The sequence below is a fragment of the Pongo abelii genome, chromosome 1, assembly GCF_028885655.2.
Source record: "Pongo abelii isolate AG06213 chromosome 1, NHGRI_mPonAbe1-v2.0_pri, whole genome shotgun sequence".
NCBI classification, from domain to species: Eukaryota; Metazoa; Chordata; class Mammalia; order Primates; family Hominidae; genus Pongo; species Pongo abelii.
The window spans coordinates 181603078-181615732 of record NC_071985.2 but is presented as its reverse complement, the minus strand read 5'-3'; the positions used below and the strand labels follow the sequence as shown (position 1 = coordinate 181615732).

Genomic DNA, 12655 nt, shown 5'->3' with positions numbered 1-12655 from the left:
CTTGAGCCTGGGAGGCAGAGGTTACAGTGAGCCAAAATTGTGCCACTGCACTCCAGCCTGGGCAACAGAGTGAGACCTTGTCAAAAAAAAAAAAAAAAAAAAAAAAAAAAAGCAGGTGATACAATATTGGGATGTATTGTAGAGGGCTGGATTGGGGTGGTTGATAGTAGAGATGAGGTTAAATGAAAGGTTTGGAGAGTTTTTCTTTTTCAGCTATGACCTCATGAAAGAAGATTTGAGAGTTTTTATGAGACAGAAATGAGGGGACTTTGATTGATTGGATGGAAGAGAGACAGGATCATGGGTTAGTTTTATACATGTTGAGTTTTGTTCTGTTTTGTTTTGTTTTTGAGACAGAGTCTTGCTCTGTTGCCCAGGCTGGAGTGTAGTGGCGCAATCTCGGCTCATTGCAACCTCTGTCTCCCAGGTTCAAGCAATTCTTGCTGCCTCAGCCTCCCTAGTAGCTGGGATTACAGGCGTGTGCCACCACACCCGGCTAATTTTTGTACTTTTAGTAGAGACGGGGTTTCACCATGTTGGCCAGGCTGGTCTCGAACTCCCGACCTCATATGATCCGTCCGCCTCGGCCTCCCAAAGTGCTGGGATTATAGACGTGAGCCACTGCGCCCAGCCCATGTTGAGTTTTAAATGCCTTTGGAAAGCCAGGTGGAGATGTGCTGAGGGATAGAGTGGAGAAAATGTGAAATAGCCCTTGCGGAGAATGGGAGAGCGAGTCTACTGATGAATCATTTCCTGCTCTTCCGTCTGCCTGGGACTTTGCCCCCAGATTCTTCACTTCACTCGGTCCTCTAATTCAAATCTCAGTTCTTGTATCAACTCCTTGAAGAGTTTTTTCAAGCTACTTAAGTTAAAGTAGAACCTCCTTTCCCAACTATAACTTTCTGATCATCACTGCTCTAATTTAAATGTGTCCCCCAGCATTCATGTGTTGGAAACTTAACTGCAACACTGCAACAGTGTTGGTAAGTGGGGGCTAATGGAAAGTGTTTAGGCAGTCCCCTTGTAAACAGATCAACGCCATCACAAAAAGGACTCGCTCACTTGTACTCTTTGCCTTTCCACCCTCTGTTCTGCGATAAATAAGAAGGCTCTCACCAGGTGCTGGTGCTTGGATCTTGGAATTCCCAGCCCCTTAAAACTTGAGAAAATAAATTTCTGTTACAAATTATGCAGTCTCTGGTATTCTGTTACAGTAGCACAAGATGCACTAAGACAATCACCTTCCTTTATTTTCTTAACACTTATCACCAGCTGAAACTATCTTCTTAACTTGATTTTCTTAGGCAAAATATCTACTCACATCCTTTGCCGATTTTTAAATTGGGTTGTCTTTTTATTGTTGAGTTGTACGAGTTCTGTATATATTCTTGATACTATACCCCTACCCAGATATATATGATTTGCAAATATTTTCTTCCATTCTTTGGTTTGTCTTTTCACTTTCTTGGTAGTGTTTTTTGTTTGTTTGTTTGGTTTTTTTTTTTTTTAAGACAGGGTCTCATTCTGTTGCCCAGGCTGTGGTGCAGTGGCATGATTATAGCTCATCATAACCTCAAACTCCTGGGCTCAAGGGATCCTCCTGCCTTAGCATGATAGTGTTCCTTGAAGTACAAATGTTTTTAATTTTGATGATGCCCAGTTTATTAATATTTCTTTTATTGCTTGTGCTTTTGGTATCATGTAGCCATTGCTGATTCCAAGGTCACAGAGATTTATACCTATGTTTTTATCTAAGAACTTAGTAGTTTTACCCTTTAAATTTAGGTCTTGGATCCATTTTGAGTTAACTATTTTATATGGCATAGGGTAGGTATCCAGCTTCATTCTTTTACATATGGTTTAAGCATCATTTGTTGGAAAGACTATTCCGTATTGGATAGTCTTGGCACTCTTGTTAAAAAAAATCACTTGATTGTGTATGTATGGGTTTATTTCTATACTTGCAATTCTATTCCATTGATCCTATGCATATCCTAATGTCGGTACCACACTGTCTATTATTACTGTGGTTTTGTATTACATTTTGGAATTGAGGAGTGTGAGTCCTCCAATGTTGTTCTTTTTTTGAAGTTTGTTCTGGTTATTCTGGGTCCCTTGCAAAACCACTGAATTTTAGCATCAGCTTATCAATTTCTACAACAGAAAAGGGGAGTTAGGATTTTGATAGGGATTATATTGAATCTGTAAATCAATTTAGGGAGTACTGCCATCTTAACAACATTAAGTCTTTCAATCTAAGAGCATGAGGTCTCTTTCTGTTTATTCAGGTCTTCTTTAATTTCCTTGTGTTGTTTTGTAGTTTTCAGTGTACAAGTCTTATGCTTCTTTTATTAAATTTATTACCAAGTATTTTACCTTTTGATGCTATTATAAATGGAATTGTTTTCTTAGTTGTATCTCCAAATTTTTTAAATCTAAAATTATAGAAATACAATTAATTTTTGTTATTGAATTTCTGTTTGAAACTTTGGTGAGCTCATTTATTAGCTCTAATAGCTTGTTTTTGGTGTGGATTCCTTAGGATTTTCTTTTTTGTTGTTGTTTTTTGTTTTTGAGATGGAGTTTTGCTCTACTGCCCAGGCTGGAGTGCAGTGGCACAATCTCGGCTCACTACAACCTCCTGGGTTCAAGCGATTCTCTAGCCTCAGCCTTCTGAGTAGCTGGGACTACAGGCGCCCACCACTCACAGCTAATTTTTGTATTTTTAGTAGACATGGGATTTCACCATGTTGGCTAGGCTGGTCTTGAACTCCTGACCTCAAGTGATCCACCTGCCGCAGCCTCCCAAAGTGCTGGGTTTACAGGTGTGATCCACTGCACCGAGCCCCCTAGGATTTTCTATATGTAAGGTTATGTCTTTTTCAAATAGAGATACTTTAAACTCTCCCTTTCTAATCTAGATGCCCTTATTCTTTTTCTTGCCTGATTTCTCTGGCTAGTACCTCCAGTACAGTGTTGAGTAGGAGCGGCAAGATAAGACATTTTTGTCTTGTTCTTAGGTATAAAGCTTTTAATCTTTCATCATTACATATGAGGTTACCTTGGGCTTTTCATAGATGCCGCTTATTAAGTCGAAGAAGTTCCCTTCTGTTTCTAGTTTGTTGAGTGGTTTTTATCATGAAATGGTGTTAGATTTTTTTAAAAGTACCTTTTCTGTGTCTTTTGAGATGATCATGTAATTTTTGTTCTTTATTTTATTAATATGGTATATTAATTGTTTCTTATACGTTGACTCAACCTTGTATTCTTGGGATAAATCCCACTTGGTCATAGTATATAATTCTTTTTATATGTTGCTGGATTTGGTTCGCTAGTATTTTGTTGAGAATTTTTGCATCTGTATTAGAAACAGATACTGTTTTTTACCTATGATTTTTTTTCTGGTTTTGGTATTAGGATAATACTAGCTTTATAGAAAAAATTGGAAAGTGTTCGCTCTTTTATATTTTGGAAGAGTTTGTGAAGGTATGTCGTTAATTCTTTAAACATTTTATAGAACTCACCATCTGGGCCTGGGCTTTTCTTTGTGAGAAGTTTTTTGATTACTAATTCAGTCTTTTTACTTATTTTACGTCTATTCAGATTTTCTATTTTTTCTTTTGTCAGTTTTGACAGTTTATGTCTTTCTTGGAATTTGTTGGTTTCATCTAATTTGTTGTTCATGTATTTCCTTATAATTTGTTTTTGTAAGATTGGTAATAATGTTTTTTTTCTTTCATTCCTGATTTTAGTACTTTGAATCCACTTTTTTTTCCTTGGTCAGTCTAGCTAATGATTTATCAATTTTGTTGATTTTTTAAAGAACCAACTTTTGGCTAGGCACAGTGGCTCGCACCTGTAATCCCAGCACTTTGGGAAGCCGAGGCAGGTGGATTGCTTGAGCTCAGGAGTAGCCCGAGAACCCCTTCCGAGTAGAACATATCAGTTCGATATTCCCACTTCATGGGGGTAATCCTGTTTTGTCATCCTGCTGAAAAGACAGTAGCATTCATTTCAGAGTGGTCTTTTTTTAAGGTATTGGGCCTTGTAGCTGGAGGCAGAGAGAGTAACAGTTACTGGGCTGTAGACCACATATCTATTTGTGCCAATTTGCTTAAAAAAGGACATTTGTTAGCAGGTTTCAGAACATTGGTAAGATAACACTCAGTAGGAAGATTGCTGGTGTTATGTCAGTTACCTTTCTTTCATTACCAGAAGCTACTAGGATTCATCAGAAATAACCTAATATTTGGTGAATGGCATTGGCTTAGACAGATTTGCTTCAGACCAGGAGGTAGCTGAAGATCACTGGCAGCTGGGACTTTCCTCCTTATCTCTCTGCTTCTCCTGCTGTGTAGGCTTGCTTTCTTCGCATAGAAGGCACAGGACCAGTGGCCTCTGTACGTCACAGCTTCAAGAGCAGATAGGAAGGAGCTCTTCCCTTTGCCCCGGTTGAAAAACTTCCTGGGAGATGACTCTGTCCTGCCCTGTGGGGTAGTGGGTCCTGTGATTGGTCAGCTTCCTTTGTCAGAAAAGGCTGTGTCTGGTGGAAGCAGTCACACCAGCTTCACTATAGCCCCACATTAAAGCTGAGTGGAGAGAGGGAGAGAGAGGTCCCTGTGCTATTGTGAAAGAGGATAATTTGATGCTATTACAGCTCAGATAAGGTCTGGGAGAACGATTTGCCTGACAGGCATTTCCAACTGTGCAACTCAGCTACATTTTACATATATAACACTGGGTAACTTACTTGATATCCCTAGTGTCACTTTCATTTATAATATAGGAATAATTCTTACCATGCAAAGGCTTATAAAGTTTACTGTATATAAAGTGCCTGTTACATAAGGGGCAGCAATGAGTGAGAATCTGCTGCTTCTGCTGTTGTTATTATTAATGTTGCTATTATCCCTTTCTCCAAGTCCTCATATTTAACAGTGTTGTTTTTCTAAAACACACCTTTAAGAATGCTATTGCCCTCTTTGTAAACCTTTAGTAGCTCCCCATTAACTATTGAATAAAGTTAAATTTCCTTAACTACTCCATGTTTTTTTTCAGACCCTTCAGGATCTGGTCCCTGTAATCTTCTTTTCAGCCTCATTTTTAAAAATGTTTAATTTTAATTTTTTTGAAGCAGTCGCACTCTGTTTCCCAGGATGGAGTGCAGCGGTGCCATCTCGGCTCACTGCAACCTCCGCCTCCCAGGCTCAAGGGATTCTCCTACTTCAGCCTCCCAAGCAGCTGGGATTACAGGTGTGTACCACCATGCCCAGCTAATTTTTGTATTTTTAGTAGAGATAGGGTTTCACCATGTTAGCCAGGCTGGCCTTGAACTCCTGGCCTCACTCAAGTCATCTGCCCACCTCAGTCTCCCAAAGTGTTGGGATTACAAGCGTGAGCCACTGTTCCTGGCCTTCAGTCTTATCTGTAAGTTCCTGTCTGCACCCTGTGCTCTTGTCTATACATCTACTCTCCTATGAATAGGAAAGTAAAGTTTTCTACATCTGTGCCTTTGCTGATGTTGTTCCCTTGTCTTGGAATGGCCTTTCCCCCACTACCTTCCCTTTCTTTTTATCAGATTTCTTTTTTCTTTCTTTCTTTTTTAAAGCCCCAGGTTGAAACTTGAAACCTGATCATTTCAGTTTTGCTTCCTTCCCTGATCTTTTTCCTTGACAGGGAGGAGCCTTCTGGAGTCCACAGCACTTATTTTTGCTCTATTACGATTGTTTACATGTTAGTCTTTTTTTTTTTTTTAACATTTTGCAAGTATCTAAGCCAGTTGTTTTGTAGAATGTCACACATTCTGGATTTGTGTGATTATTTCCTAGTTGTATTTGTTTTAATTATTTTCAGTTATCTCTCTTAGTTTTTTCTTTTTCGTTGTTAAAAAAAAAGGGTTTTGTTCTGTCACCCAGGCTAGAGTGCAGTGGTGTGGTCATGGCTCACTGCAGCCTTGACCTTCTTGGCTCAAGCAGTCCTCCCACCTCTCAGCCTCCTGAGAGCTGAGACTATAGGTGTATACCACCACACCTAGCTAATATTTTGTATTTTTTGTAGAGATAGGGTTTCGCCATGTTGCCCAGGCCGATCTCGAACTCCTGGGCCCAAGCAACCCTCTTGCCTCGGACTCCCAAAGTGCTGGGTTAGGAAATTAGGAAACGACTAGGATTATAATTGGCCCTCTTAATGTTTTTTAATTTGTAACCCTAATAGTTGTATTACCACTGGGACCTGTCTTGCCTTTTTTCTGTTTACTGTAATTTTATTTAAAAAATTGTGTTATAGTAGAAGAGGATCAAGGATGAATATATTCTTACCTTGTTTGGGTTAATTTTGCATTCTAACCTCATCAGGGATTTTCAAATATAATTATTATTTTTGTGTATTTCCTTTACACTTTTGAAAGGAAGATAAGTATAGGGTACAGTAAAAGGGCTACTAAATGCTTAAGGAATGTTTTCATCAACTGTTTTCTTTTACTGTGTTATTAGTAAAGAACTCTTTTCAACTCTGCTTGGTATTGAGAAATTTTTTTCCTAAAATATATGAGTCCTGATATTTATAGGTAGAACAAAAAGAATACTCTCTTTAGTATCTCAGTAATCACTTCTGAACATGAATTCTTACGGCTCAAGACTTTGGATGTAGGGCATCTATGGTTTCGAGTGGGATAATCATCTTTAAAACATAATCATTCAATATTGGCTTGTTTTCCTGCTTTCTCACACAGGTGGAGTACAGGAAAATACCAGTTGTTCAAATATTAAGTATTTGTTCAACTTCCATTATTTGAGATGTTACTTTGTTGTATTGCACATGACTAATTTACTCTTAGGAAAATTTACTGAATGTAAACATAGCACTTTTACATAACATAGGCTTTGCTTGGCTCAGTTTAGTAAGGGACACAGAAAGGCTAAGTTACATTTCATCAGTAAATGTTTTTTGAGCACCTGATGTGTACCAGACACTGTTCTGAGGTGTAAGTAAGATACAATTCCTACCCCCTAAGGAATGTGTAGTCTTGTGGGTGAAGTAAACCTGCGATTATAACACAGGGTGATGCATGCCACAACAGGGGAACACACAGAAGACTCTGGGAGCCCAGGGTGGAAATCTAAATCAGACAGAGCTAAGGTGCTTGGAATGACAACGAGGCAGAACATTTGGGTCAAGAAAATTCCAAACTGAGGGACATTGTATGAGAAGTCACAGAAGCAAAAAATGTTACCTATTTGAGGAATTGCAGAGGTAAAGCTAAAGCAATACTTCTTGAGGTATGGTCTTCTGTTTGCCTTTGTCAGAATTATCTGGGGGCAGCCGGGTGCGGTGACTCAGCCTGTAATCACAGCACTTTGGGAGGCCGAGGTGGGTGGATCACCTGAGGTCAGGAGTTCGAGACCAGCCTGGCCAACATGGTGAAACCCCATCTCTATCAAAAACACAAAAATTAGCTGAGCGTGGTGGCGGGTGGCTGTAATCCCAGCTACTCTGGAGGCTGAGGCAGGAGAATCTCTTGAACCCAGGAGGCGGAGGTTGCAGTGAGCCAAGATTGAGACATTGCACTCCAGCCTGGGCGACAAAGCGAGACTCCATCTCAAAACAAAACAACAAAAAATAATTATCTGGGAGTGGTTCTTAAACCTCCAGGTGATTCTTAGCCTTCTAGGTGGTTCTCTGACTCCCTAAAGTATGAGAAACATTCATACTTAAGGAATGAAGAAGGAATGAAAATAATGATGTAATAGATGTTACATTAAAGGTATGTGTAAAGTTCTATGATTAGGTTAATTTATATAGACTGTATGACATTTTCATTTAAAATCTGTTTATTTTCCTATCCGTAAGTAATTTCTTTTTGGAAGGGGAATTGGCAGAAGGGATGGGTATTACTGTAAATCTTGGCCTTTTATCCCCAGATGATTCTAAAAACAATTTACCAGTCTGTTAATGTTTTATTCATTGAATGCTTTGTTTTTCTTTTAGTCCAAGGACAAAATGATGAGAGGCTCTCGCAGAGGATGTGTTAGACTCAGAGTGAGTATTTATTCATTTTTATGAAAACCAATTTTGACAGAAAGAAGAAAATTGTATTCTGATAGAATTATGGAAGTCTAAATTTAGTTTAGCTTCCTTACATAATTGTTGGGGCAGGTATCTAAGTCTCAGAGAGAAAATGTGATTTCTCCAAGTAACTGTTAGTCAGTATCAGAACCAGGACTAGAACTCAGTTATTTTGGCCCATGATTCAATGTTGTATTTATGACTTAATGCATGTTCTGATTTTCTTAAACCTCTACTTTACAGACAAGAGACAAGGGCTGGAAATTAAATGAGTTATAGTGTTGGTGGTATATCAACAGTAGAAAAAATGGAAAAATCCCAACTGTTAGCTGCTGCTGCTTTGTTTTTCCTGTTCAGCACTATTTAATCATGGTATATATAGCAGTGCTGTCCAGTAGAAATACAATGTTAGCCACATCTATAATTTAAGATTTTCTAGTAAGCCACATTTCAAAAGTAAAAAGAAACAGGCAAAATTAATATTTTGTCTAGGTCAGTATATCTGAAATATTGTTATTTTAACATGTAATTAATAAAAAAAAGATATTTTACAATCTTTTTTTCCATACTAACTATTCAAAATCCAGTGTGGTTTTTACAGAAAGGGTACATCTCAATTAGGACTAGCTGTACTTCAGAGAAGGGGATCACATGTGACTAGTGGCTGCCTTATGGTGCGGACCTATAGCTTCATGCTGCTTTCAGTTTCCACCATTGTTCAAATAGGTAAAGGCAAGAAAGAATGCATGGCTAGGGATACAGTTTCTAGTATCCCGCTGTATATGAAGAAAAGTGGCCTCTATCATAACTAGGTTAATCAGCTTCTAGGAACCTTTTCTTCAGGACCCTGTTGACTTCTTTCTTCCACCTTTTTTTTCTGCATCCTTACTTTTGAAGATGTGAATATATTTGGTAAACATATTATTGCCCTTGTTAACAGTCCTTGATAGAACTGGGAAATACTGCTGAGAAAGACACCAAATTATAATAGAAAAATCCTGGCACTGAGATAGGAGTAGGCATGGGAGATTTGCAGGATGGAAATGAGACAGGCCTGTTTCAAGCAGATGGTATATATGTGATAGCACAAAAATTTTTAAAAATTCAACTTCTAGTTTGTTTTTTTTTTTTCCTAAAATTTTCCTTTGGTTTCTCTTTTGCCTGTTTGGTGTGATTACTTTTCTAAGCACTTGCTGTTGACCTCAGTCACCAGTCAGTCTGGTATTAACTGCTCTTTTGGCTTGAGATAAGTTCAGTAGTGAGACTTTGGCAGAACTGTCTTGAGAGAGCACTGCAGTTGAATTCCATCTGGATTTAGGCCACTGTCTCGTTGTTACAGTTAATCCACTGGTTTTGTCTGTCTTTGTTTTTTTGTTTTTGCTTTTAAATGTAGCTTAATTAATTATTAACCCTTCTAACTACCACCTTAAGAAATAGAATTTTGCCAGCTGCACCTGAAGCCTCTCCACGTGCCCCAATTAAATAAATTATATCCCTTTAGGAGACATATGTCTCCTAAAGTAATCACTTCTTACATTTGGTTATAACTTTTTTACCCAAATGTGCATCCCTAAGTCCTATAGTTTTCTTACCTATTTGTTTAACTTGATGTCTTTTGTTTACGATTTGTCTGTTGAAGAATCCGGACTGGCTGGGTGCTATAGCTCACACCTTTAATCCCAACACTGGGAGGCCGAGCGAGGCAGAGGATCATTTGAGCCCAGTAGTTTGAGACCAGCCTGGGAAACATAGTGAGATCCCCATCTCTACAAAAAATTTTAAAAATTAGCTGGATGTGGTAACACATGCCTATAGTCCCAGCTACTTGAGAGACTGAGGCAGGAGGATCACTTGAGCCCAGGAAGTCAAGGCTGTGATGAGCCATAATTGTGTCACTGCCTTCAAGGCTGGGTGACAGAGTGAGACCCTGAGACCCTGTCTGAAAAAAAAAAGAAAAAAAACAAGGAATCCAGACCCTTTGACCTGTAAGAATTTTCCATAGTATAGATTTTACTGATTGCATGGTGGTGCAGTTCACTACATTCCTCTGTCCATTGTTTTTGCTGCAAATTGGCAGCTGGATCCAGAGACTGGATCAGACTTAGGTTTGATCCCTTTGGCAAGACTGTAGGTGGTGGTGTGTTCTTTTAGCAGAAAGAACATAATGTCTAGTTTTTGCCCTTTGTTGATATTAGCAGCTATTGATGTTCAGTACCTACAACTCATTGAGGGTTGCAAAATGATGACAGTCTATCATTTTGTTTTAATTTTTATCAGAAATAATTTTATAAGGAGACATTTCATCTGTTATTTGGTTACCCAGTGGTGCAGTTAAAATAGGCAAGATGACTGCTTATTTCCTATTATTTACCAAATTTTAAAGGTAATGAATTGGCTTCAAAAACAACCACTTATGTATGTGTTTATATATATATATTTCCAAAAGAATTGGAAGCAGGGACTGAAACAGATGCTTATATATCCATGTTCATAGGATATATAACATGGATATATAGCATTATTTGCAATATTCACAGTAGCCAAGAGGTGGAAAGGATCCAAGTGGCCATCCACTGATGAATGGATAAAAAATGTGGTATATAAATACAGCCTATTATTATTATTATTATTCAGTCTTATAAAGGAAAGAGATTCTGACACATGCTGCAACATAGATGAACCTTGAGGACACTAGACTAAGTGAAATAAGCCAGTTACAAAAAGACAAAAAGAGTATGATTCCACTTATGTGGGATACCTAGAGTAGCCAAAATCAGAGACAGAAAGTAGAATGGTGGTTTCCAGGGGTTGGGAGTAGGGGAGATGGGAATTTAGTGTTTAATGAGTATGGAGTTTTCAGTTTGGAAAGATGAAAAAGCTCTGGAGATGGATGGTGATGATGGTGATCATCACATCATGAACGATGTGAATGTCCTTTATGCCACTGAACTGTACACTTAAAAATGGTTAAAATAATAAATTTCATGTTAGTATGTTTTACCATACACACAAAAACACCCATTTATTTCACAGTTTTATAGGTCAGACATCTCAGTTGGGTTTTGTGCTTAAGATCTCGTACGACTGAAATCAACGAGTTGGCTGGACTGGTCCCTTATCTGGAGGCTCTGAAGAAGAGTCCTCTTCCAGGCTCATTCAGGGCATTTGCAGAATTCAATTCCTTGTGGTTGTAGAACTGAGGCCCTGTTTGTTTTTTGTTTTTTGTTGTTGTTGGCTGTCAGTTGTGTTCTGCTTTCAGCTTCTAGAGGCTGCACGTATTCTTGGTCACGTGGCCTAGACCCCTCCATCTTCATGTCAGCGATGTGCATTGAATCCTTCTGGTGCTCTGAATCTTTCTGACTTCCCATTCGGCTATCAGCTGCAGAAAATGCGCTGCTTTTAAAAGACCTCATGTGATGACATCAGATTAGGTCCACCAAATAATCTCCCTTTTGCCATGTAATGTAACATAATTACTCCTGCGATATCATCATATTCACAGTTTTCATCCATACTCAAAGGGGAGGAGATTATACAGGGGCAAGGGTCTGTGAGAGTCATTCTTAAAATTCTGTCTATTACACAGCATGACAGAGAAGAACCAAATATACCCGTGTTTGAATCCCATTTTTACCCATTCCTTTGTTGACTGGAAAAGGGAAGCTATCATAAGCTTCCTGAGCTTTAGTTTCCTCTTTAAGGTGGAGATAATACTCTTCTTGCAGAATTTTGTGAGGATTAAGTCCTAGCATATAGATGGACCTTATTAATTAGAAGCATGTATGTGTGTGTGTCCCTCTGTGTGCACACACGTGCATTTTACCAGGCTTTGTAGTATTTTCCAAAAATTAGACTGCCGAGGCTTCTTAGTCAAGAAATATCTGGAGGGTTTGTTTACAATAAAGTTACCAAGTCCACCTTCTAGATAGGCTGCTTTAGTGTAGTGTTCTGGAACCTTCATTTTTAAACAGATTATCCAGGTAATTATGTTGTGTAACCAAGAAGGGACCACTGGTGTAGAAACAATCAGAGAGACCTGGGGCTGAATTTTCTCAGCTCTTCCCTTACTGACTCTGACACCGGGCAAATTTCTTAACTTTTATGAGGATACCATGATATAACTGGTAGGGTTGTTGTGAGGCTTAGCAATTATGTATGTATAGGAAATAGTAACTGCTATGGATGACAACGATGATGACGATGATGAATATGGTGGGGATAGATACTGCATCTAGATTCCAAATGACCTTAATGAGCTATCATTGACTGCACTACTGATCTTCCCCTTGCCCCATCCATCCCATCCTATATTTGAATCACACTATGTTTCTTCCTGTTCCCTCACTGTGCTTCTTCATTCCTCATTGCTTCTGACTTTTTTTTTCCTTATATCATGGAAGTTCTGCACCCCTTATCTGATGAGCTCATCGCTTAAGAGACTTTTCAAATGTTACCTCATCTGTGAAGCCTTTCTGATCCACTTACTTATAACAGGTTTAATTCTCCCCTATCCTCTACATTTTTTTTCCTTCTTCCCCCACTCATGCTTCTCCTCCCCCTCCTCGCTCTCCCCCCAACTTTTGACAGGATC

General features: G+C 38.7%; 1 protein-coding gene across 9 annotated transcripts in view; it reads left to right on the top strand.

The window, feature by feature from the left end:
- Positions 1-12655, top strand: part of OSBPL9 (oxysterol binding protein like 9) — a 172315-nt gene that overhangs the window by 27929 nt on the left and 131731 nt on the right. For 8 of the 9 annotated variants that reach the window (XM_009250051.4, XM_009250060.4, XM_063712158.1 and 5 more), the window contains 1 exon segment: positions 7987-8037. In XM_009250051.4, the coding sequence (XP_009248326.2) occupies positions 7987-8037 (51 nt within the window). 9 annotated transcript variants of the gene reach the window in all.